At 43.2% G+C, this 26,853-nt stretch overlaps 2 protein-coding genes across 4 annotated transcripts in view; one reads left to right on the top strand and one right to left on the bottom strand.

Annotated features, from left to right (window-relative positions):
• The window catches only part of MSLN (mesothelin), a 37,481-nt gene extending 24,472 nt beyond the window's left edge, over positions 1 to 13,009 (bottom strand). For 2 of the 3 annotated variants that reach the window (XM_075058575.1, XM_075058570.1), the window contains exons 1-5: positions 10,755 to 13,009; positions 10,282 to 10,331; positions 10,085 to 10,196; positions 7,150 to 7,229; positions 758 to 954 (exon numbers count right to left, since the gene is read on the bottom strand). The gene's annotated coding sequence lies outside the window, so the exon portion shown is untranslated. Of the gene's footprint in view, positions 1 to 757; positions 955 to 7,149; positions 7,230 to 10,084; positions 10,333 to 10,754 lie in introns of those variants that run through there. The other variant, XM_075058571.1, reaches the window with a different exon arrangement.
• Positions 13,010 to 13,160: 151 nt separating this feature from the next.
• On the top strand, positions 13,161 to 26,789 carry CIAO3 (cytosolic iron-sulfur assembly component 3). The gene is made up of 11 exons (XM_075058596.1): positions 13,161 to 13,267; positions 14,848 to 14,943; positions 16,520 to 16,663; positions 16,981 to 17,113; positions 17,512 to 17,646; positions 17,974 to 18,092; positions 19,250 to 19,379; positions 19,625 to 19,697; positions 22,994 to 23,131; positions 24,198 to 24,355; positions 25,388 to 26,789. The coding sequence occupies exons 1-11, from the start codon at positions 13,202 to 13,204 to the stop codon at positions 25,624 to 25,626; spliced, it is 1,431 nt and encodes a 476-aa protein (XP_074914697.1). The 5' UTR covers positions 13,161 to 13,201; the 3' UTR covers positions 25,627 to 26,789.
• The last annotated feature ends 64 nt before the right edge of the window (positions 26,790 to 26,853 follow it).

Below are 26,853 nucleotides of genomic sequence, written 5' to 3'. Positions count from 1 at the left end.
TTTCCGTCAACCATGCCCACTAAACCATGTCCTGAAGTGCCTTGTCTATGCGCTTTTTGAATACCTCCAGGGATGGTGACTCAACCACTTCCCTGGGCAGCCTGTTCCAATGCCTGACAACCCTCTCAGTAAAGAAATTTTTCCTAACATCCAATCTAAACCTCCCCTGCCGCAACTTAAGGCCATTTCCTCTTGTCCTATCTCCAGCCACCTGATAGAAGAGACCAGCACCCACCTCACTATAACCTCCTTTCAGGTAGTTGTAGAGAGCGATAAGGTCTCCCCTCAACCTCCTTTTCTCCAGACTAAACAACCCCAGTTCCCTCAGCCACTCCTCATAAGACTCATGCTCCAGGCCCCTCACCAGCTTGGTTGCCCTTCTCTGGACACGCTCCAGCACCTCAATGTCCTTCCTGTAGTGAGGGACCCAAAACTGAACACAGGACTCAAGGTGCGGCCTCACCAGTGCTGAGTACAAGGTAACAATCACTTCCCTGCTCCTGCTAGCCACACTGTTTCTGATACAGGCCAGGATGCCGTTGGCCTTCTTGGCCACCTGGGCACACTGCTAGCTCATATTCAACCAGCTGTCAACCAGCACCCCCAGGTCTTTTTCTGCCAGGCAGCTTTCCAGCCACTCTTCCCAATTAATTACATAGAATAAGGCTGGAGCTGATTTGTGGTATTGCATCTGCTCAAGTAAGCCAAGTGAGAGTTACAGCTCCCTAAAATAGGCCTCCAGCTAGAGGATTCTTACCTTTTCCATGAGATGCCACATCCAGATTCACCACTTTGTAGCACTGAAAGCTGGGAACAGCAATTTGGCCTGTTGCAGGTTTTCCTGCACTTTCCAGATCCCATCCTGTCCCAGGCCAGGGACACAGCCACATTACCACAGAAGGCTCAGCACTCCTTAGCATGTCAGTGCAGTTTTCAGAGGACGGTAAGATCACCCTGATGGATGGCAAGAGAGTAGAATGTCAGTCTCACACAAAGAGACACAACTCTGGAAAAGCAGGTTTTATGCCCATAATTCAGCAATAACCTTCACGCTAACCAGAAGGGATGTGGTCTAGGAGCTTTATTCCTATTATCTGAATATCCTTCACAGCATGCAGTGATCCAGGTGGCAACTGTGACTAAGCAAGAATGAGATATTTGCAGCCCACACCTGGGCAGATGAGTCTTTCAGGGGACAGAGCCTAGCACACTCTCAGCTACTACCTCCCCAGAAGCAAAGCGCTCCCTGTCATTAGTCTCACCTGCACCACGTTACCTTCCTAAGCACTGCTCTCCCCACCCTTTATGAACTTTTCTAATTTTGCAGCATCAGGCTTCTTGGCTGCAGTCAAATGGGAACACAAAGCATGTAACAAGAGTGCTAGTAAAACTTGCTCTCAGTGGGAGACAACTAGAGATCTTCTCTTATCCGAGAAGAACAGGGGTCTCTCAGACTGCCCAGTCCACCCCTCACACCATGGTGCAATTGTATATACCTAGGCTGACAGAGGTGTAGCCAGCCTGCCCTTGCATAGGCCTGTGAGGGGGATTTTAGAGTTGGCCTGTAATAACAATCACTTCTAATTGTTGTGGTTTAACCCCAGCCAGCAACTAAGCATCACGCAGTTGCTCACTCACTTCCCCCCCACCCAGTGGGATGGGGGAGAAAATCGGGAAAAGAAGTAAAACTCGTGGGTTGAGATAAGAACGGTCTAATAGAACAGAAAAGAAGAAACTAATAATGATAATGATAACACTAATAAAATGACAATAGTAATAATAAAAGGATTGGAATACACAAGTGATGCACAATGCAATTGCTCACCACCTGCCAACCGACACCCAGTTAGTTCCCAAGCAGTGAACCCCCCACCCCCACTCCCCCCAGTTTATATACTGGACATGACCTCACATGGTATGGAATACCCTGCTGGCCAGTTTGGGTCAGCTGCCCTGGCTGTCCCCCCTCCCAACTTCTTGTGCCTCTCCAGCCTTCTTGTTGGCTGGGCATCAGAAGCTGAAAAATCCTTGACTTAGTCTAAACGCTACTCAGCAACAACTGAAAACATCAGTGTTATCAACATTCTTCTCATACCTAACTCAAAAACATAGCACTATGCCAGCTACTAGGAAGACAATTAACTCTATCCCAGCTGAAACCAGGACACTAACGCAACACAATTACACAGGAGACCTCTCTCTGCCTCCCTTCCCTCTCACACTCCTCCCTCTCCACAAGCTTCCTCTTCACTAAACTGAAAAAAATCCAATGCCTTCATGTCACCTCCTCCTCTTCTCCAAATACATGAATTTCCTGGTGATAGCAAGTGGGGCATGAAGCCCAATTCTGCATCACGATCTCTAATGCACATACCAAGAGGCTAAGGCAGGAGGAGAGGCAATGAAATCTGCAGTAGGTGGGCAGGAGCGGGACAGGTCTGAGATGTGGTTTGTACCATGGGAAAATGAGTCAGTGACTTCTCACCCAACCTGACTGTGCATGTGTAGCATCAAGTATGGCTCAAGTGTTCTTCAGTAACACTAAATTGTACAACTGATTGCCAAGGTGTTCCTGCCATGTGGCAACAGACAATAAATCTTTCCAGATCCCTTCTCCACCACACACACCACACGCCCTGCTTAGCCCAAAGTCACTGTACTTCCCTGTGGTTTTCATCCAGAACAAAAGGGGCTTTGTGCTTTCCCAGGAAAGTCAGGTCTCCCAAGGAGAGCACCCTTACAGGATAGGGCTCAGGCTTTTACTTGCGTAAGTCAGACCACAGCTGAGCTCCTCTGTAACCTTGCGAGGGCCATCGTGACTCACTGGGTCCAGACAGTCCCACCAGTGCACTCCTTTTCATTAACCCTAAACACAGTGCATGACCCAGAATCAGAAGGAGATGTTTAAGAACAGGAACAACAGAGCACAAAAGAAAGCTTCCTGAAGAGAAACCAAAAGGGACAGTTAAAAGACTAAAACATTGCAGGTGCTGTGAAAATTATATAAAGGCATACTGAAGGCTGAAAGCAAACACACAGCACCTAGCAAAGAAAACCAAACTCTCCTAACTGAACAGAAAGGCAAAGGAGGCTACTGGAAGTAAGAAGGTATCTTTCAAAAACTTGAGGTTATTTTTCTGTCTCTTCATTAGTTGTCTCATGAAGAAATCTGTCAGGGCCCTGCTGGGACAACATGATCCAGGTATAAAAAGAGGATCTGGAGACATACAGCTCTAAAAGGGAAACTAAAGTCATTCTTTGTATCCATGTTCATCACACTAGATCCCTTCATTATGTGAGTGCATCCAAGAATGAAGCTCCTATGTAGATACCGACAAAAGAGGTTACAGAACAAAATCACACCAAAATGCCCAGACAAGGTGGACTACATCAAAGAGTCCTGGAGGAGCATAACATGACATAGCTGCAGCGTCCAACCCTTTGCTTGAATTACTTTTGGACCACAGGTCAGAAGGTGATAGACACAACAGCACCTTTTAGAAGGATCTGCAAAGCAGACTGGACAGAGAACCAGAAGGAAAGGGAGAGACATGAAGGTCAAGTCAGCCTAGAGCAAACCCTTTCTCTTTGGTGGGGCAAGAAACAGGCAGGCTTGCTGCTGGAGTCAAGTGAGCTGCGTGAGCCCCTACAAAGGGTTGTGCCTATTGCTGACAGAAAGGGATAAAGACAGAAACAATACAAAGCCTGTGGTCTAAGGTATAAACAGCTCCAAGCCCACAAAAATGGTGTTATGATACAGTCATCACTTACACTTAGCTCTTCCTTTTGACGTCCCTGTACAGATCTCAGGCTTACGGGGACTTGGCACACAAAGGAAGACTCCTCAGTAACTGAAACAAGTCTGTGTGAAACCTCTCCCCTTCTTATCTCTCAAAAAATGCAAACAAGGAAACACTGCTAAAAGAAAAGCCCACATGGGAGAACTGTGGCAGTGAACCAACTAGCACTGCGCTCCATGGCTCACTGCTTCTTCTGCACAGCAGTGCTGCCCTTGCTCCTGCTGCTCTGGACCAAAACCGCTGTCGCCTACCTGCAGAATCACAGAGGAGAAAGTCAGGACGGTTCTCCAGGCATTCATCAGAATATCTCCTGGCTTAAGAGTGGATCAGTCCTACAACCACTTTGCCTGGAGCAATGTTATGTGTTGGCAGCCTGAAAGATACTGGGTTAAGGCAGAAGATGTGTTTTTTGAAAGCCTCATCTTGCAGGTGACCTACAAATAAGGTTTTCTTCTTGAACATACTGCTGTGGTCAGTGTCAGTAAGAAGAGAGCTTTAGCACGAATAGGCAACTGTGATGTTTGCGGAATGGAGCATTTTGGCCCATTTCAGCTGCACAGCCACCCTTCTCTGCAAACCAATGGATTCACAGGACCAGAGGGATAGTTCAGACTAGAAAAGGAGCTGACTCTCCACACAAGCAATTAAATTGCACAGCTCTGTCTCAAGGAGTGGCAGATACCAGAAGCAGCCATTGGTTCAGAAAGCAACTGAGCAAAAATCATACCCTCAGATTTATTATCAATGCAAGTATAATTTCAAATTGACAGGACTGATTCTTATCACAGCATAGATCTTTAAAAGAATGCATAAGCGCACAGGCTACATCCAGCTACGTGACTGCGTGGCATTATCTGTGCTTGTCAAATGTCAGCTAGAGAGATTTTTATAAACAAGACAATATTTGATTCAACAAGCAGCTTGTCTCACCTCTGTTTGCTTAAGTGTTCAGTTACCAGCAGGGAATATGTGAAAGGAAACATTATTGGCTTCAAGATGTTACTGCGCTCACACCTACAAATGCCAGTGGGGTCACCAGAACCTGACACCGAAGGTTTGTATTTTACAGCTCATGCAAGACGGTCTGTCCTCACCTGCCCGCACTAACAGAAGCAGCCTCAAGCAAAGGCATAAGTTGGAAAGGAGGAGAGAGGAAAGCCAAGGGTCTGAGAGACCTGCCTACCATCAAACACACTGAATCCTTAGTCCCCTCAGGACTAAAACTCAATCCTGATTTACTCCCTGTTGTAGTAACTCCAGAGCAAACCCTGCTCTGGCCACATGGCACTCCCAAAGCTATTCTCTGCACGCTTTTAAAGGAAGTGTCATGGAGACTAATACAAAGGCAGCAGAGATGATTAATACAGGATAAAAAGGCCAAATAGCATCAAATATCTGTTTATAGCTGGAAGTAAAACCCAACTACCACATTACACCTTCCCAGAGGCTTACACAAGAGATTTTGCTTGCTTTCTACCTCCCTCTCTCCTCTGTAATCTCCTCTGTAATGTTTGTGTTGCACAAAGTCAAAAACCACCTACATCTAACACTCAAATGCTGTCCTGAATTACAAGCCCAATCAAGCTAAAAAAAAAAAAGGTAATTACTCTGACATCTGCTTTTCCACTCTCAACAAAGTTTCTGTTTATGCTGGTGACCAACTGGCTGCACTAGAGAGCAGAAGTGTTGTTTAGCAATGCCCTAATCCTACCCGTTTAGCTACCTATCAGGACAGGCTCTTGAGGCTACTATGCCTGTTGGAGGCACTCCTGACACATCAGCAACCAGGAGTAAGAAGCAAGACCAGTTTTAAGGTCACTTACATTATTGGAAGACCAGTTTTCAGCAAGAGGATGCTCAGAGCTGACACATGCTCCCAGAAACCCAGCCCAGCCTTGAAAGGCTGCTCAGGAAGAACCAGGCTATGACAACACTGGCCTCTCAGCCATCAGCTCTGTCTGTACCATGGTGCTCACAGCATTAAAAGTATTTGGCACCTAGCACTCCAGGATCAGTGCTACTGGTATCAGCTGCTGTGCCACGTTCTCACAACTCCCACATCCTTTTGCTGAGCAGGTCCTCCCAAAGCTCACACTTAACCTTCCAGAGGGCCAGGCAAGAAAGGGTGAGGTGCTGTGGGCACCCAGCAATGCTCCTACCCCTTCTGACTCTGTTGTGAGTATTGTCAGCACTTGGCCATCGCTACCATACACTGAAGTGCAGTAAAATATAGCTGTAATTGACAAGCACTCCTTATTCTCAAGTACAAAGAAGCTCTCCCTCTGTATTTTATAGCTTCAAGAAAATGGTCTCCTGTACGAGTCAAGCATAGTCAGCTAAGAAACTCTGTGTGTTCTCAGTTGCTTCTCCTTACAGCAAGGCTGACACCTTGCGATGCAACAGAACAGTCTAACCTGCCCTCTCCTTTATATATAAATATATATACACATGCATCTGTGCGCACATAGTCACCTATAGTGGGTAACAGGTCATAAACAGCCCTAGGAAAGAAGAGGGGGAAAAAGACAGAGCCCACATTATGGAAGTCAGAGATCCAGCTCATGAACTTGAAAGCCTAACTCAATTTCTAGCATGACTAAGACCCATCTCTCACTCTCTCTAAACCCCCGTCAGCCAAAGGCCACCAGCCTTAAACACTCTTCTTAAGTACCTTCTCTCCCCACCCACTTAGCACCTTGCTATGCCAAGCACCTGCAAGGGATTTACTTCAGTTCACAGTATCCAGCCTTGTCCTGCCCCTTGCAGTGACCTGCTCTGTAGGGTAAGACAAGGAAGGTTTAACCCCTTCCTGCTGCATGTATGTGTCTGATGAAAAGTAAATCCGTACCAAGCAGGACAATCAATAAACCTGGCTGAACATCTTATTCAAAATAGCACATGGAGCCACAGGCAGGCAATTTGCCTGGCTGTGTCCTTATTTTCCAGGACAGGAAAGGCAGGAGAAATATAGGACATTAAGCAACATGTTAAAAATTACATGGCAAGGTCAGAGCTGTAGAGAGAACTGGGGAGGGGGAAAGTAACAAAAACACTGCAGGGTCAGTTCTTGTTGTTCCTGCCTCCTGCAACCCATCAGCCCTCCAGGTACCCACCCATAAGGGTCACTGCACTAAGCCAGCAGAGCTGTGTGCAGCCCTGCTGCCTCCACAGCACCTTTTCCTTGCTTTTTGGGCTCAGGACATCCATCCACCAGCACGTCCCCGGGACCAGGCTGCGACAAGGAGCATGCAAGCACCAGAGGGCACCAGGAGCTCAGCCCTGGTAAGCCACCAGCTCTCTCCTGGGAGTCTCTCCTGCCACCACTGGAGGTCTCTGCTAAGTCACTCACCTGGGGAAAGCCGGGGGAAGAAGCTGTTTTAACCAAGCTGGAAGATATCACAAACAGTATCCATTCTTGTGGAAACTCTACTGGAAAATATTCAAGACAAACGTTAGTCATTTCTGGTAGGGGTTTGGGGTTTTTTTCAGTCATGTATTCCTTTACTTCTGATTTCATTCCAATTCAGAACAAAAACACATTTTGAATTGTGACTCTTTCTCATAGACAGAAATGTGTACCCTTCACAACAGCCCTCCAGACAAATGACCACATGGCCACCATTCCTGTGTCTCAGCTCCTGACCCTCCTGTATGATCCAGCAAGTTCTCTCCTTCTCTATGACTATCTGCTGGTGACGTGTCAAATGAATAAAAGTAAATATCTGCCTCCATAGCTGTCTTTGTGCTAGAACAAGAGTTTATATGGAACTAAGTGGGATGGACTGATGTTACTGTTAAAGCTGATTTAAACCTAGACATGGAAACTGAGTAATGTCTGCAACAGCTACTGCCAAAAAGATTTAACTGCTATTGAAAAAAAAAAAGTGTCTCTAATTAGTGCTGACTTAGCCTCCTTAATACAATGATTCTTCAGTCTGTACTGTAAATCTTTCTGTGGTGCTTGTTTATCCTCTAGTTTTATATACTTACATTATACATCTAACAATACATTGCCCTTTGACTTGCCAATAAAAAGTCCGTCTCCATCCCTAGAACAAAACATTGCTTGGCAAGAGTCTCTAAGTGTCTTGAGAACATGGTCTAAGAAAAAGTCACAGTTAGCAAATCAGACATTGACCAATAACTCACAAAACTTAGGAAACAGCCCAGACTGGACAAGTTCAGAAAAAACTGAGCAACTGAGGGCTTTCAGAAATTGGCCACTCAGGGCCACCTTCAGTCAATCCTTGTTGAAAATGGGAAATGGCTTCTCAGTGGATTTGATTGAGATTTGAGTCACCAATTGATTTTTAATTCTGGGCAGGGTGTTCTGTGTCACACCCTTCTAACACTGATGCCTTTGCAGGGCAGGAACTCACTCAGCTCTCCCACACCCAAAGGTGGCTTCACAAGCATGCAGCACCTTCACAGCAGAGTAACTTTGCTATAGCATGATAATGCAAAGCAGGGAAGAGACCACCTGAGTCCCAAGCCTGTGATCCCACAGGCCACACGTCTGCACTAAGGGCCAGGGCTGGATTCTGTAATGTAGATACCACTTTGACAGATGCAAAATCCAAAATGCTTTTGTTGTAACTCCAGCAACGCAAAGGAAACACTTACCTGTATGTGTAATGGGCTATCACCATGTAACAGAGCTATCTGAAATATTTCCCAAGTGTTGTCTTATTAATTCACCTTTATCAATTACATAAATTCAATGGGCTCTGGAGTTATGATGTGGGATTTGGCCATTTCAGCCATTTTATTTGCTAACTTTAGGCAAACACCATTTGGAAACATTGTGTTCTGCAAAATGCAGACTGCACAGTGACTGTTCCCCACAGCCAGCCACAGCCTTAATATAACAGCAAACATGGCCCTTGGACAACCCTTTTACATGTATTTCTTCTTAGTTTAAAGTTTCTGATCTTGCTACCCCAAAAGAGATGGCACAGTTGACTCTTAACACTGAGCAGCCTGGAAGATACACTCTCAATCCTGGCAATACTTGAGTGTGGATCCTATAACACAGTCGACAGATACCTGAGCCAGTTTAATGTGTGTGCTCGCCAGGTCAGTCCTAATGTATCCCAGGTATTCTCTGACTCCCATGTCACTGTACTGGGAGAAGGTCTATGCCACGATTAACTGCCTTCACTGTACAGCTCACACTGCACTCTGAATGTCATGGCAGCTGTCTACATGCAACAGAGCTGAAAAGCAGAGAGGAGCTCTGGTAAATATTAGACAACTTCATAAGGAGAGATCTCAGCTTGGGGCAAGCTGGTGACCTGCAAGGGGCAAGCTAGATAGGGACAGGTAACTAAAATATTTAATTTTTTTACAACAATGCTGCAAATGTTCCCTTAATAGTCTCTTTTGATTTAAATGCTTATTCAGAACTTCAAGCCACATTGATGGTTTTGCTCTTCTTTCTACCACAGGTAAATCTGACCTCATTACCCAGCATGCTGGTTAGAGACACGATACCGAGGACAGTACTACTAAAGCTGAGACATGAACTCCAAAACTTCTCTAGTGAAAGCTGGGCAACCTGGTTCCAGCAGCAGCTGCCCTTATTGGTGCCTGGTATGAACAAAACCTATCTGGAATGGCTGGGGACCAACATCTCTTGTGATTCCTATCAAGCAATGTGAGTTTACCATGACTCTTAGGGTTATGGCAGCACTGCAGTTAAAGGCTAGTGTTTCAGCTGAGACCGCCACATTTTTGATTTCTAAGACAGAAGGACTGAGCTCTGACTCCCTTGCTGTTCTTTTTATTAGCTCAAACCAAACACTGAACCACTAGGCAGGAATTGCACAGACATCTTCCAGGTCACTTAATTTGCTTGTCACTGTTGGAAAGCTGTAAGCAAGTCCCATATATTCCAAAACGTTTTTCTGTTCATATAAATGGAAATATTCATGAGCCTCTTCTGTGAAGTCCAATTAAGAGATTGACAGCCTCAGGCACCACCCAGGCCATGCAGATGGTTGGAAACAATGGGTCAGCTTCCTTAAAACTCCAAACAAATGCAGTTCCTTTCTGAAAATGTCCTCTTATTTCCCAGAGTCAAAGGATTCAACATTGCTTATAAGTCCCTTTCACCTTCCAACAAAATCGACATATATAACAGCTACATTAAAACCTGCCTGAGCCAACAATCACATTCAACAGGTAACAGTGCCAAAGGAGTAGAATAACTCTAAAGCCAAAAGGATAGAAAATGATCAGAGAGTTTGTTTCCAGTCAACAAAATATCAGTCATGGGTTCCTACCTTCACTCAGCTATCCATGTAGCTGAAGCTGACTTCACTAAGCAGGATTAGAGCAGGTCCAGACTTGATTTAGTCTCCTTGGAGCTGGTCCTGTCTGTGGGTCCTACTTGCACTGCAGGGGTATACTTCCCAGAGTTAGAATTGGCTCCGATATAGTCTCTTAATTCAACAAATAATCTGAAACAGTTAACACCCACCAGAATGGTGTCCTACTTCTGTGCCTTTCATTAGCATCATCATGGCTGCCCTGAAAGGACATAGGTTGTCTTAGTTTGTAACATTGCCTTGTCAACAGACCTGGAGTTTTTTTGCTCTTTTTAGGGATTGCCTGTGACATCCAAAGAGGAATGAGAAACTGGATTGACGTAAATCTTGGGAAATTCATACGACAATCATCCACGCAAGATATGGTTTGCTTCAATGCCAAATTTAAGGTATTGAGTTGAAAGTCTGTACAGAGTGATCAGCAACACCATAGTTCACTCTTGGTTGTAGCATTCGCTACATATCAAGGTGCCACGCTTAGATCACTGGTCGGCCCGGACCAGGGAAAGAGACAGATAACACACACAGTGTGAGCGCCAACTTCCCCCTTTTATTGCGCAGTTAATTCCTTTTATACTAACAAGGGGAGGTGGGGTTACAGGTACATCACAAGGCTGCGACTAACCCTCTAACTTTCCGTGACAATGCGAGATCTTCCAAACGCCGACCCCTACACTTGGTAACAATGTGCTGTACTGGGCTTCAGAGGAATTAAAGTTTCCTACACAAAGGCCAAATCACAGCCCAAGATGTCTTCAAATTTGCCTCCAACTACCCCATCAGGGTCACCAATATATTCATAGGCCTTAATCCAGAAGAAATTAACCTAACACATAGTAAAATTAAGCACTGCTGCTAGCTCTGCCTTGGAGACACCACCACCTCTGTACAGAGCAGGGCCAGGTTCTTGCACAATCCCGCCTGCATTTTGCCTGGAAACAGCTAACAAGATCCAAGCATTGCTGTACAGCTTAAAAGCCTCTATTATGTAACTACTGAATGAGCAACTCCACATGATTTTGTATGAACATACCTAATTCTTGTATTCTTACTTTTCTTGTGTAGGAACTAAGTGCTCAGAGCCTGAAAGATTTGCTGGGACCTAATTTTGGGTTTCACCTTGAAGCAGGATATTCACAACAGCCATCAGCAGGTGAGTGAAAGAGGTCTTAGGGGTTACCATCAAGTTTTCCCTAGTACTGACACCCTTGTATTTGTTTAGAATGCAAACAAATTCCAAAAGGCTTACATCTGCATAGCAAAAGTATAAAAAAAGGTTATTCTTTGTCTGTCTGACAGCAGGTCTCTCCCACCATAGAGAAAATAATAGATTATCACATAAAAGAAAGGATGTGCCAGATTTTGCAGTGGGATCTCCTGGCATACACTCTGCTGCAAGCTCAGTATCGCTCGCTGCACAGAATACTACCTATAGGGTCAATTGGAAAGTCACACTGGGTCACACTTAGTTTGCTGTGAAGGAGCAGCAAGACTGTTGCACACCACATGTTCTCCAGTGCTTTGCACAACCTAATTGTAACCAACTTTGCAGATGACCTTCACTCCTTCCCTTGGGAGTCTACTCCACTAGTAAAACATTTCCAAATGGGCTTATGGGAAAGCTATCAGGAGGTGGAACGGTTATTCCAGACCCTTGAACAGATCATTGTCTCTGTGGATTCAGAACTGATTAGGTGCCTTAATACTTATTTCAGCGCCTCCTATAACCGGAAGAGCAACAACATATATGAAAAAACACACGTTTCAGGTTTTTTACTGTGTTCTCCCCCTCTGGCTACTAAACACTGTTTTGTGAGACTATATCCTACCCCTAAACGATAATGTATTCTAGCAGAGAGAAAGCTACACGACACTTCAATCAACAAGGGTGTTTACTTTCTTCAGAGCTCATCGCTTCTTAAAAATAATCTAGAGGTAAAATTGCAGGATTTTAAAGTCATATAGAAATCTGCAGAGTCTGGTGTATTTGTCGGTAAAGTATGCTGTCTGGAGCCCCATCTTCACACCTTAACCAGAGCTTTTGAAGCTGCAAGGACAAAACCCAACAGTGCCTTCAGGATCAGGCCCTAAACACTACAAGTTTCTTCTCACATTCTGCCTACAGCTATGCCAGGAAATGACGTGCATCTCTGCTTACTAACAGCACACTGCACATAACACTTTTCATCCAGGTACCTGAGAGTACTTCTACGAACAGTGCAAAAACTTTTTTTTTGTTAAATAAAGCTCCTGTTAATATGTATTACGTTGCATTCTGTAAGAGCCCAAATTTGCAAGGCTTTCCTTGAAACACCACTGACATAGGAAAATCTCCAAGCAAGGTCTGCGATCGAGAAGATGCCAACTTCTGAAGCAGACAGCCCTACAGCCTTACCAGCAACCTTGAAAAATTGTTACGCTGCTTTCTCCACTACTTCTCATGTAAATAAAACTGTTTCCTTCAAAGAATTAATAATTTCTGACACTGAGCTTTAAAGCTCTAATACACAAAACATCATCCATTTGTATGAACACCACAAGCCATTCAGGGAGGATTTACAGCCTCAAATCCCTATGCCACATGGGCAGGAACCTCACCAGCTGCCACCCTGATGGGACAGCAGTCCCAAGAAGGGTGACGGGTATCCAAACCAACCCCCCAAGTTCGAGGGCTTTGAGGTCTTACTCTCTGCACAAACATGAAGAAACCCAGCACAGGCCTCACACTGTTTACAAGGCCAAGGGCCACGATACCTCCCTCTCTATAGTGCCTACACCCTACCTCAACCTAATACACCTTCCACCGCAGCCTATAAATCAACAAATGTCCTGCAGGCAGCCTGCCGGCGGAGTGTCCTGCCTCCAGCTCCTCGCCCGCCATCATGGCCGCCCCTCCTCACAGCCCGCCCAGACCGCTCCGCGCATGCGCGCTCACCCCTCCGCGCTGCCCTGCACATGCGCGTCTCCGCCCTCCGCCTTCCTTTCCGGCAGTGTGGCGTTTGCCCTTTTACGACAGTGTGGCAGCCTCCGCCCCTCCAGCGGGCTGCCGCGCTCGGCGGCGGCGCGGCCGGCATGGCGTCTCCCTTCAGCGGGGTGCTGCAGCTGACGGACCTGGACGATTTTATCGGGCCCTCCCAGGTGGGTGCGGGCTGGGGGCGGCCAGGGTTGGGGTCGGGGCCGGGGGGGACAGGCCGCGGCCCTCTGACGGGGCAGCCCGGCCCTGCCCTCCCCTCCGCCCCGGGAGCCGCGGGGTCGGCCTTGCCAGCGCCGCCCGGGGAGGGTGAGAAGATGGCGCTGAGGGGAGGGAGGTGGGTGACAGCCCTGGCCGTGCCGCCGGCCGGGACGGCAGCTCTCGGCCTGGGCAGGGTCCCCTCGGGCTGGCAACGTGAGGGAAACGGCACGGCGGGGGGGCACGGGGGCAAAGGGGCCAAGGGCGGCCCTGTCAGACGTCCTTCGGGTGCTGTTAAATACAACGGTAAAAGGGAAAAAGCACGGAGATACCTCGCCATCTACTTCCAGCCAGCGCGCAGGGAATAGAGAGGGTGGCAATGCTGAGGTGCAAGCCTCTGTAAGCAGCTGAAGAGAAAAACCTTCGCCCAGCAGCTGTTCGGTCATTCCCACCCTGATCTGGAAACTGCCCTAGTAAATGTTAATCTAGACCCCCCCAAAAAAAAGTTTAAGCCTAAACAAGTTTCCTTGCACACTGCTCATCCACACTTGTGCCAGTGTACAGGAGCAGGTGGCAGAGAGGTGGGAATGAGCAGCAAGGACGGGTCAAGACTGTTCTTTCCAGAGTCTTCAGGCACTAGCAGGTACAAAATAGTAATCCCAGATGTATTTGCTGACAAGTACAGCAGAAGAACTATCCTGAAATGAGATCAGTGGAATGGAGCATAGCAAACCCCATTAACTCTCCTTGCAGTACTTGAGGTTCCTAGCGAAGTCTTTCACATAAATAATGCGACCTGCTTTTCTGTTTCGAGTAGAGATCATGGTTTGTTTTATTCGGTGAGCGTAACTGAAGAATCATAATGACTTGTTCCTGCTAGTCTCTGAATCTTGCAAAATGTAGTAAAGCTGGATTAATTTAGGGGGGGGAACCTGAAGATGTTGGCAGAGCAAGGACGGTAAAATGTAGAGAGAATCCTAGCTGTAGAAGTAGGACAAGGAGTCATAAGGTGCCTAAACAGTAAAAATTGCACAAAACGCAAACACCCTTGAGACTTCATCATAGAACAATACAGAAGAGTGGAAGCAGTCCATCTGAGGTCGTCAGAGTCCTTTCGACATTAAATGAAACTTCATTGGCACTAGCCACATGTTGACTGTAGTGACCACGCCTCCATCGGTTAAAATTTGCAGTGAAGAATGCAGGATCATCTGTAAGATTTTAGCGAGGAGGACTGTGCAGGCAAGCCTCTGTTCCTTTCAAGGCTCTGTAAAGCATAGCTGTGTTCTTCAGAAGGAACAGCAACATTGTCCTCTGGTTTTGGTATGATGCTGGAAAAGTGTTCCTTCTGTAAAAAAGGGGTAAGGAGTTTTTGCTTTTACATTTTCCCTTGGTGGTTATAGATGCCATAAGTAAATCCAACATAGCTTAAGGGAGAGTAAGTGGCATTCACTCTAGAACTAGTGTTTGCATTTGATCATTCTAGTTTCTATTAAATCTACCTCTTTGTTGCTCATTTCCTCACTTTCGGGCTTTATTTCTCCTTCAGGAATGTATCAAACCTGTAAAAGTGGAAAAAAAGCCTGGAAAAGCAGCAGCTAAGATCAGAATTGAAGCAGATGGAAGCTATTTCCAGATCAATCAGGTATGTGTGATTTTTCTTCATTATTGTGTAAAATATCCAGAAAACCTGAGTGTATTGTTAAGTATTTGAATAGTCTACAGCTATTTAATGCCTCAGAGAGGACCAAGATGTTAGAAAAGTGTCATTATTCCTGTCAGCATTTTTGTATCTTTTTTCCAAAGTCCATCTTTTTAATTACCTGGTTTTATGAGCAGTAATTTCAATTTTGTGTCAGTCCTTTATGCTCTGAAACACTGACATTAATTAGCGATGATTTTCAGGATACGAGCAGATAAGCTGAGAAGTCTGTTTTGCCATCAATACTTAGGTATTAGCAGTTCCTAGATTATTTGTGACAATGTCTTTTCTTATTGCGTTATGTCATACAGCAGAGTGCTCACTTACAAAGAGATTCAATTAGATACTCTTAAATTTTGCCCTGATTTTTTTAATAATATTTCAAATTATTTGTTAAATAGCCTGCAGAGTTCATGAGCCTCCGGCTTCCAAAATTAATGCCGAGTTTTGCAGAACAATTTTCCAGTTTACAGAGAAAATGTTAGCATTTCTTAGTTAACCAAGCTTGGAATGCGTCTAGAAATGGTGCTTTTAACTTTAGCCAGATGATGACCTTTTGACTTAAAAAAGGGGGATACAGCAGTTCCAAAGGTGTCTCGTTTCTTATTTTAAAATTTTAATTTAGTAGTACCTAATTACTCGGTCTGATTCTGACTTTATTGAGAAATGACGTTCAAGAGGAGAGTCTCATGGGAAAACTGACTTATTCAGGTCAAATACTCTGAAAAGTATTTCCTTCCAGTGGCAAGCCACACACTGTCTTTGATATGCTGCCATACAGTTTTCCCATCAGTGTCCACATAAGTTTTGCACACAGAAAGATTGCAGAACACTCGCTATCAATTAAAAATGTTAGCGAGCTTATAGTCTGGTTACACAATCTATTTAGAAGGATTGAAGTTCAAGTTCCTCTGAAGAAACAGCACCGGTACTATTCAATAACATGAGCAGCATCTGATAGAGGTGACAAAGCTGGCATGCTTTCTCCAGGGTAATTATTCAATGTGCACTGGAGATCAGTGCTTAAAGGCTTAGGATCTCTGTGGTCTACAGTTTTGTGGTTAAAATAGCAGCTACAATCTGTAGCATGTTAGCCGTGCTAACCCAGTCTTCAGCCATCCACAAGTTGAAAAACCAAGCAAGATAGGCCCTATTTGCTTCTGGGATAGTATAATTTCAGTGTTTTGGAGCAATGTTAGTCCACCAGATAGCACAAATAGTAGTGGCCTAAGCAAATGTTCTGTATGTGATGAAAGTTATGTTCCTGGTCTTGCTAAAATTTTCCTGAAGTTCCTCAGCATATTTGCATCTGCATGCCAAATAATCCTATTAAAACCAGCAAACTTCAGAGATACTTGTCTTCCGCCTCATCTTTCTAAAAATAAAAGATACTTTTTTTTAACGATAAACCAAGAGCATAAAAAGGGCAACATCTTTGTTACTAAATATAGTAAAGGTGGGAAAACTGCTACCTAATTCTACACTGTGATCAGACTGAGTCTAATCTGTTTCTTTATAGGATGGAGGAGCACAAAAACTGGAAAAGGCTAAAATTACTCTGAATGACTGTTTAGCTTGTAGTGGCTGCATTACATCAGCAGAGAGTGTTTTAATCACTCAACAGAGCCACGAAGAGCTCTGCAAAATGCTAACTTTTAACAAGGTAGGTGACAAGTCATGGCTAGGTAGGCTGCAGAGTTTGAAAGTCTTAATAGATTGGTATGTTGCTTCTGCAGAAGCACATGTGGAAACAGTGCACATAAAAATTAGTTTCAGAGATCTGAGGACGTTCTCGGTGCACTGTTGTGTTTTTTTCCAATTTTTAAAAAGTAATCATGGGTTTGGAAAGGACCTTTCATGTAGTAAGTTACTGACTTCAGAGTTAAGCTGGGAGACACTTTCTGATGTTCTAGTGTGCTGAAAGTTCTGCATGTGCTGTACTAATATTGTCTGAACAGTGTTGTTTGTTTTTTTCCAAAGACTGCCACTCCCAATGAACAGAAATTGGTGGTGGTTTCTGTTTCACCACAATCCAGAGCTTCACTAGCTGCAAGATGTAAAATGGATGTTCTGGAAACAGCAAAGAAGTTGACTGCATTCTTAAAGAGTTTAGGCAAGTGTGGTATTGCATTCTGTTAATCACAGAGGGGACTGCTGGGGTATATGTTAAGCACAACTGTTATGAGCACACAAGGTTGATGTGATTTAACCTCCTCATGGACTCATAATGTTTCACAGTTGGCATTAGCTAAAATGCAAACTGCAACTTCAGTCACATAATAAACTTGCAGTGATGGAAGGAAGAAACTTTAAATTTTAGATTTGCAGTCCTCCTGTCAGTTTTGCTCGTCTTACTGTGCTGACGTGTTAGGGAAAAAGGTTCAGTCTCAACTGCAGGGATTGATACTTGTAAATAAGATGTGCAGTTTGAATCCGGTTTGATTGGAGGGTTTTTGTTGTAGTTTGCTGTATCTGTCTTGTGAATTTTAACACAGATGCTGTACTGCCTAGGTGTGCACTACGTTTTTGATACAACTTTCTCAAGAAACTTCAGCCTACTGGAGAGCCAACAAGAGTTTGTAAAACGCTTTCGAAAGCAATCTGAAGACAAAAAGGCTTTGCCAATGCTAGCTTCTGCCTGTCCAGGTATGGTATTAAATTAGTTATGGAAATAATAAAATGCCATACGAATAGTACACTAGAAAATTTAAATGGATAAATTTACTTAGAGGCTTACTCTCTTCACAATACAAAGAGATCTTGGTGTTAATAGCAGTAGTGATCTATACAGTTACATAATGATCTCTAAAACACTTCCTTTGCTTTTTGTTACACTTCCTTTGCTTTTGGGGCTGAAGTGAGGCTGAAAATGGTTATTAATGGGTACTAAGCCTGGGGTTGGAGTGATGGTGGGCAGAGTGAAGGGCCGCTTGTTATTTTTTTAATTTAATTTGCTAATTACACTCTTACCAGGCTGGATCTGCTATGCAGAGAAAACCCATGGCAGTTTCATAATTCCTTATATCAGTACCACCAAGTCTCCACAGCAGGTCATGGGGTCCTTGATTAAGGGCCATTTTGCAGAACAGCAGGTAAGGGTCTGAAGCATACTATGCTTAATGGCAAACTGCTAAAATTGAATGCTTTAACCTAATATTTTTTTTATTTTGCTCCATGTTATACATTAGAGTTTAAAGGTAAAAATTATCTTGCAGAAGCCAGCAAAGGCATTATCTTTCTCACTTTTATTTTATCTAACAAGAAGTTAGCAACTAGGGTAGTAATGCTAAGCACATGCTGCATGGACTACTTAAAACCTCTGCATGTTATTTGGAAAGGCAAGAGAAACTTATTTTTCAGTGTCTTTGTGCTGTCATCTTGCCTGTGTGTGGTATTTTCATGTTGTTTAAAGTTGGTGAATAACTTAAAATAAATTATCCTAAGACAAAACTTCAGTCAGCACATACGTGCAGATCATGTCTTGTCTAAAAATTACTTGCTCGTTCCCAACTTAATGTTCTGTTTCAGTTTGACTTAGGTCTGTTCTCAGTCTTTAACCTTTGGAATCTTTCCAAATGTAAATTTGATATTTGAAGACTAGAGTTATACTGATAGCCTAGATTTGTCCAGTAAGAAACTTAAGCACCAATTCTGCTTGTATGATTTATTATCCATTAATGAGCAGTGGTTTAACACTTGCATTAAGTAAATGCTGACATCTGCATACTTGTTACAAAAATTGGCAGCTACTAAGAATGTTTGGCACAAGATACTGAAACAATGGCCTTGAGTCAATGACTTGTTTCCTCAGCCTGTGCTTATTTCTTGGATGGTCATGAGGTTTTTGTGTGATTCCAGATCATTTCTTAGTTGCTGATGCAGGGGCTGGGGTTTAGTATTATGGAGGAATTATATTCTCTAACTGCATAATTAGGAATTCACCTCACTGACTGGCTGTGTCTTCATCATCTGCACTAGCAAAAGGAGGTGGAGGGGAAACCGGTAAAAGACCACACTACTGACACTTGCTACAAACTAAAATTGGGTTCTATGAGAGAAATAATTTAATGTGTATATAAATGTATGTGTGTGTATATATAAAAAAAATAAACATTCACTAATAGTGGGGAGTATTTCCAGAGGCATGGTGACATTGGTTTCATCATTCTTGTTCATACCTGGAAAACACCTCCCTCAAGATAGGTTTGATACTGGCCAATCCAACTGCACAGCTTTGTCTTTCTTCCAGCACTTAACACCTGACCAGATATACCACGTAACAGTGATGCCCTGTTATGACAAAAAGCTAGAGGCTTCAAGGCCGGACTTTTTCAACGAACAGTACCAAACTCGTGATGTGGACTGTGTAATCACCACAGGTAAGCAGAGCCAGAGATAGTCCGGCTAATACCTGGAAGCCTCAGAGCAAGGTGTTTGCTAGTTTTAATAACTCTTTGTCTCTAATAGAGGGTGTAGTGTATGAATATTGCTGTATAATTACACTTTAATAATGCAGCTCATGTCCTGGTAAAAATTGCAGATGCAGTCTTATATACTGATCTATGGATTTTGTTCTCCTTGATCCCAAAAATAAGAACTTTTTATGTCTGTGGTTCTGTTTTAGGAGAAGTGCTAAAGTTGTTGGAACAAGAAGGAGTATCTCTATCAGATGTAGATCCTGCTCCGTTGGATAACATGTAAGAACAAAATCTCATCTGCATCTTCAGTCATGTTCTTTTTCATCCAGTATTTATAGATTTCTTCAACAGAATTTGCCTTTCCACTACTGTTCTACAAAATTTGCATGTGTTTGCGTTTGATTTGTGTCACTGAATCAGTACAAATGTGCATTAAAATACTTAATCTACAGAGTATCAATGAATTTCCACTTTTGGAGAACCTGTAACTATTTGTTCTAGATTTTAGTCGTCCAAGGATTAGCAGCTCTCACTGTAAATCAGCAGGATTGCTAGAATTAGCTCTGTAAGAGTGTAACGGCAAAATAATTATGCAGAGAAGTACAAATTGCACGACAGTTATTTACTTCAGTTACTGTCACTCGCAGTATAGCTGGTGGAATCCCACAAAAATCTACCTGCAAACTTTGAAAAGTGAAAGAATCTAGATCAGTGATAAAAGAGTTTGCTAAAACAAAGCCTGTTACTGCACTGTACTCAGTTTGCTTGTCTCTGTTGCTAGCTATCAGAGCCACTGTAAGGATTCCAGAATTAAAGCATAAATAAGAAATATTTAGGTCACTCAACTGATCTCTAGGAGTCTCTGTGTGTAAAAAAAAAAAAGAGATCTAAAACATGTGCAAACCAGATGAGACTTTAGTTGCTTCAATTGAAAAGTAACATCTGGTTAAGTGACAACTGCACAGAGATCTAAGTAACTACGGAAACATTAAAATCACATTTTACTCGTCTAAATTGACACGCAGTGGTGGTTCCGCACTGAACGCTAAACCAAAGCATTCTTTTCTTCAGTTGAAAAGAAATGTCTTTGTAGAACTTTGCACATTAATAAACAGAAAGTCTACATGCGTGGCAACCTTAAAAATTATAAAAGATGATAAAGTATATGATTCAAAAATTTATAGCTCAGACTCCTTAAGTTTTTAGGAGAGATTTTGATACCCCAAATATTCAGCATCTAGCACATGATTAGAATGTGACACTAGTCTGTTTTCAGCTGTACCCCTTGGAGATGTGACACTTTTGTTTTGAAATTTGGTTTATTTCTAAATAGGCTTCAAGACTTTCTAGTACAGCCAAGTGCCATTGGCTGCCTTTGCTCAAGAATTGTCTCATCAGCACATGTATGTTGACAGCTATAAAGGGAAGTGTCCTTACGTGCAGCCTATTTCCTAAATTAGTTTTAATTGTTATAAACTTAGATCACTCCTGTGCTTCTGAAAAGGAGAATGTGAGATAGAGACAGTCTATTGCTGTCCAATCCCTTTCATGTAAGGGATACTTAATTTAAAAAAGAGATTTAAAATAACGTGCATGCCCAGAGCCTCGGTTTCTGCCTGCTACAGTTCAGTGGATCAGTAGGTTGTAGGTTTCACATAACACATTTACTAGCACAGATCTATTTATGCACACTTTTTCCAGGATTAAGTATCTTTTTCTGACATAGCGTATGCACAGATTGCTTTCAGATCAAAAAAGAAGAGTATCCTCAGCTGTAGTAAATGTCTGCATGGTTGAGTTCCAAAAATACGACTTCAAAAGTTGCCCATCTAAACAAGTACTTCTGTTCTATCTGCTTTATTGTTACACCCCTAACAGAAAATTGAGGAGAAAAAAAGATTCTGAAGTGTTTGGGTTCCCTTAGGAAATGACATTATGGAAGTGTCAGTTATAACATAGAACTGAATGTCTAATTACTTGATAAAAATCTCTGGCCAACTTCTTAGGAGTAGATTCTGAGCACCAGGCCTCATGCTTGTGGTGATAAAGTGCCTCTATAACCTTTTGCTAGCTTTAACATACTCAGTAAATTGACTGGTTACAAACGGCACGTATTCCTCAGAACTTGGAGCGTTCACATAAGCAGTCCAATGGCTGTTGTTCTGCTTTATCCTCCAGCACGTGGAAAAGCCCATTAAGAGGTTATTACATTTGGCAGCAAGAACAAGATAAAGCGCCAGAAATCCCAGGACTTTTGCTGGTATAACCGTTTGCTCCAGGCCAGCACTGAAGCTTACTGGCAGCCTCATTTTAAGAGAATAGCAGTACGTGAGGCCAGACACACTGAAACATTTTGTTAATGAAGCTCAGTTCCTGTAAACAAGATCAAATTAAAAATAGTTTGAGGGTGATTGCAGGCTAAAGTGTTGCCTTCTGCAGTTTTTCCAAAGCTAAGATTTTATCTGCAAGAGGCAACATCTTCGATTTGACTTGAAACTGTTTGGCCTGAATTCAAGTGTTTTCCCTTCTGCAGCTGCTAGTAGGAGAATGCAAGTGTCACTGCCTGATGAGTGCTTATAAGCAGATCCCTCATCTTGTTGCTTTCTCATAACAAAAGCTATTGTTGTGGCTTCCATCTGGTGAGCTATTCTCAGGAAACATTATCTTGACCTCTGAATAGTTGGTTGTGTTTTGGCATGTCAGTGAGATGGAATTATTTGTGCAGAACTAGAATTACAGAACGTACGTTAACATAGTTGTTCAACACCAAAAATGTGTTGAACTTGAACCAGGATCCCACCAAGGACAGCCGTGTACGGAGCAAATGTCCTGGCATCGTTAGATTTGTTCACCTTTGTTACCTAACTTTAAGCACATGAAACCACAGCAACATGGATTTAATCTCTCTGGGCTTGTGATCATAGCACTGATACCTCCCTGAAGTGTTCTCTCATGTACCAGCAACCACATCTAAAGTAGCTGGTGTCAAAAATTGTGTTGTAACACAGAACTAGAACTTTCAGTAATGAACTCTGCTTTTGTTGATGTTGCAGAAAAGGTTTAGCACAGATGAGATGTCTCTTGGCTGAGACGGGACTTCTGCTAGGTTGTGTTCTCCAAGAGAAGCTTAGGCTGCACAGACCCAGACCACCATTGCTTTGTTATTTCCCTCCTCCCATTTCCAAGTGTAACCCAGGATGTTTGTAGAGGTATTAAACAGGAAGCTAACAAAATATGCGTGTCAGGTAATTGCCCTTGTAACTCAAACATTCCCAAACATATTTTTGATATGTGAAGATTTAAGTTGGCAGTGCATGGGTCAGGCCTTGTGGTACATGACAGTATTTCCACTGAACTTGACCCAAAGGATGCTAGGCAGCACAGGGTTAAGTCTGCTGGGCTCTGAAGCTATAAATAGTTGGTTCCCAGGAGAAAGGGAAAAGCTAGGAGCTCAAAGGGAGCTGGTCTGTGGCTTGTTCTGTTGCTTTTGAGTCCCCTGGACCTTTGCATTTGTGCTGGTTGTTCTGCTTTAACAAAGATTCCCCCAAAACTGCTTCATTCTTCCGTTCCCCCAGGTTTAGTAGTGCTGCAGAAGAGGAGCTCACTAGCCACTCGGGAGGTGGTTCTGGTGGTTATTTGGAGCACATATACAAGCATGCAGCCAAAGAGCTCTTTGGAATTCAAGTGGATACAATTCAGTACAAACCTTTAAAGTAAGAAGTTCAAAGTCCTACAGAAATCACTATTTTTATTGCTGTTCTGTTCATGCTGTTATCTTGCTGATAGGCTGAAACTTTCTTTGCAATGTTAAACATTTTACTTAAAGGCATGGGAATTGGCTCCTCACTCCCACAGTTGCTGAGCAATAAATCAGCCAGTGCTCCACACAGCCTTTCCCTTGGAGACTTCTGGCCCCTTCACCACCCACACACTTTATTTTGGCCTGATGGATTTTCTCAGTATCAAGTTGCAGACAATTTCTAGAGTAATTTAGAAGACAGAGCTCACATAGATCTAGGCTTCCTCACCTGCAATCAGACCAATAAAGTAGATTTCTTACCAATCTAACTATCACAGAACAGAAAATCTTGTGTCAGGGCTTTGGGGCTCTGTTTTAACTATGTTGTGGTAAGACAAAACAAGTCACTTGAGTTTAGGCATGGAAGCTTATTCAGCTGAGATTACTTCTTGCTTCCCAGTTATAATATTAAATGTATCCTTTGTAATGAATTATATCCCTGATTAGCAATATTTATGTTTAGGATTCTCTGGTCTAGAGAATCAGTCTAGAAACAGTCCCCTTGAGTCTCAATATGAAATACTTGATAAAAATCAAATTACTTACTCTTTTATCAGGAACAGGTATTTCCACTAACCTTAGGGGTCTGGAAGCCTTCAATAATGATTTGCTCCCTGGTTTTATGACCCACTGCAATTTAAAAGTTTCCTTAGTGGCCTCACTAATGTATGAGTTGGCTGAAGCCAACTCAGAAGGCCTATCACAATGAAACTTTTGTTTAGGCTCCATTTGCTTAGCTTTTAAGGATTTATTCAACACAGGTGTTCTTCAGCAAACTCAGTGCAGGTGGCAGGTCCTCAAACAAGAGTGGAAAAGGATCTGTAAGCTAGTTCCTTCATCTGTTTTGTTTGGGTGGCAAAGAACTAGGACAGCTTTCTTGAATAAGATTTCACAAAGAACTTTGTTTTAGCACAGGGCTCTTTGAAGTTTAAAATAGAAGTTAATTTGGATAAGACATTTTCTCTGCTCTTGTTCCTCAGAAACAAGGACTTCCAGGAGGTGACACTGGAGAAGGATGGAGTAGTCCTGCTCCAGTTTGCTTTGGCATATGGGTTTCGAAACATACAGAACTTAGTGCAAAAGCTGAAACGAGGGAAATCACCCTATCACTATGTTGAAGTCATGGCCTGCCCATCAGGTAAGACTGCACAGGGATTTCACTGTTAGAATCCATAGCTGTAAAGCTATATGAAACTATACCTAAAACATAAGAACAATGGGCAATTTCTCACATCCTGAATGTTGTGGCAAAGCCTTCAAACTCTTGAGATGCGACAATCACAGCGTCAGAATTTCAAAGTTGTTTGTGTGTATATTTTCCTACCTAGAAGTAAATTCTTCAGGATTTAAGTAATTACAGTTAAATTCCATTGTGCAAAACTTGCATAAGTAGTGTTTTTAAGGAGATCCTCCTGGTTTTCCAAGCTCTTTGGTACATGAGGAGATTCTTCCTCTAAAATTACACAAAATTGACCGTTATGCTTCTAGAGAATACTTGCTATGGCTGGTGAAGAAAGTCTCTTTCTGCCTGTTTTATTGTCTTTTCCACTTTGTGCAAGCCTTCCTTTTTCTCCCTCCTGGTTCCCTTCGAATCTGCTAGCAGAGAGCACGGGCAGCTCAAACCCAGCCTGAAGGGATGCTGAGCTGCCACTCTTGGCACTCTGAGCAACCGCTCTCTCCCCGAGGGTCCGTGCAACTCCCAGCCCAGAAGGCTGCTCAGCACCAAGACACTGCTTTGGGCAACTCATAGTGTACCTCCACCCCAACAGCAATCCCAGAACATTATCCCAGGCATGTTTATCTTATCTTCAGTCAAGACTCCAAGGCTGTTCTCACCCAGATTGTGTTCTGCCCCTTTTCTGGAGGCACAAGATGAGAGCCAGAGCTCCCGGCTGCTTCTTACCTCCATCTCCCTGGCACGTCCCAGCCTGACTTGGCAGGGCTGAACTAGCACTGGGGCGCACTGGGCCAATGATCTTCTCTCTAGGGCCGCAGCCTGCCCTGCTCCTGTTAGATAACTGGGGAGTAAACCACAATTACAATGGTGTTTTCATTTCTGTAACTGTTTGCAGGTGCAGAGTAAATTAACTGTAGTTGGGGGGGGGGGGTGTCTGATAAAGCTGAAGTGCTTTCCAAACTTTGTGACATTTTCTCACTTTGTTCCACATAGGCTGTTTAAATGGAGGTGGTCAGATCAAGCTAGATGGTGAATCCAGCAAGGACCAGCTTCAGCAAGTTGAGAGGTTGTATGAATCTCTTAAGACTGAAATTCCAGAGAAGAACCGGACTGTAAATGAACTGTATGAGCAGTGGCTGGGTGGCGTGGAGTCAGAAAAGGCTGCAAAAACTTTGCATACAGAGTACCACGCAGTGGAGAAAACAAGCACTGGATTTAACATCAAATGGTGAAGATTGACACTGTGAAGCCCAGATACAGATACTCAGTGCCTTTTTAACTCAGTTGTATTTAAGGTTCTCAAAAGACAGCTAAAGTTCTGTGCCATCACAGGGAGTTGGCAATTTCTGACTCCCTTTAGGGATGAGAAGGTAATGTGCATATAAGCAGACAATATTAATTCCTACAGCTTTATAATTATTGATGTAAGTAAAAACCAAATGCTGACTTAAAACACGTCAAAAGAAGCAGTAATGCATCCTAGCCTCCACACAGTCTTTAAGGACTAAATTGCGCTCCCTTTGCAACCCTGTTCCTACAAGAACTGATGAAATCAAGGTACTGAAGGATTTGGCTTGCAGTAGACTGTAGCCTCTCTGAGATAAGCTTTACGCTACATGACAGTATTACTCGTCCAGGCCTTGCTGTATTTTCACAGCGCTAAGTTTTATGGCTGTCTCTGTCGGGACATCCTCATTTAGTTATAAATGGTCTAATTAGACCTTGGTTCTGTTTTTCCATTCCACTGCCCTTGAGCTCCAGCTGCAGTATCTGCCCTGTCAGAGCGGGTGGGTGCTAGCAGCCTGGGATCACGTGAGAAGCATCATCTCTAGGGCTGTTTTATTGCCTGCTGAAATGTGACTTGAATGAATGATTAAGAAAAAAAAAGCTAGAGTGATATTTTTTTTTTCTTTAATTATAACAATTGTCTATAACTGTGGGCAATTACGTCTCTCTCTTTCTCTCCCTAAATACACAGTAGGGAGTGTCACAGAATTGTCACATCTACCCCATCCTCAACAGCCAGTTACTGATGGATAATATCCTTAAATTCAGATAAAAGAATTTTTTCCAGTGTTTCAAGTAAGAATTTATTGCTGGCTTTCTTTCCAACGAAGGACAAAGTCCTTGGTGTCTCTGAAAGGTGTTACTTTACAAAAGTTAATAGAAGAAGGCTGTGAGATGTAATCATTACAAGCAGTTTATCAGAACAATCCAAGAGGTTAGTAAAAACACATCTGGTTTAATGCAGTGTATTACAATGCCTTGCCAGAAGACAGATGGATGTGAAACAGATTTGGTCTTCTGTTACTGGAGATGATGTGTGCCGGTCTTGCTATCTGTAATTTTACATACAGGTATTTGCAGAACTATTCACAGAAAAACAACTGAATGAATAACTCTGTTTTGGTCTATTTAATCTGAATATTGGTTTTCCTGGAGTTACAGTGCATATGGGG

Source organism: Buteo buteo, chromosome 27 (assembly GCF_964188355.1).
Source record: "Buteo buteo chromosome 27, bButBut1.hap1.1, whole genome shotgun sequence".
NCBI classification, from domain to species: domain Eukaryota; kingdom Metazoa; phylum Chordata; class Aves; order Accipitriformes; family Accipitridae; genus Buteo; species Buteo buteo.
This window is presented reverse-complemented; position numbering and strand designations above follow the sequence as displayed.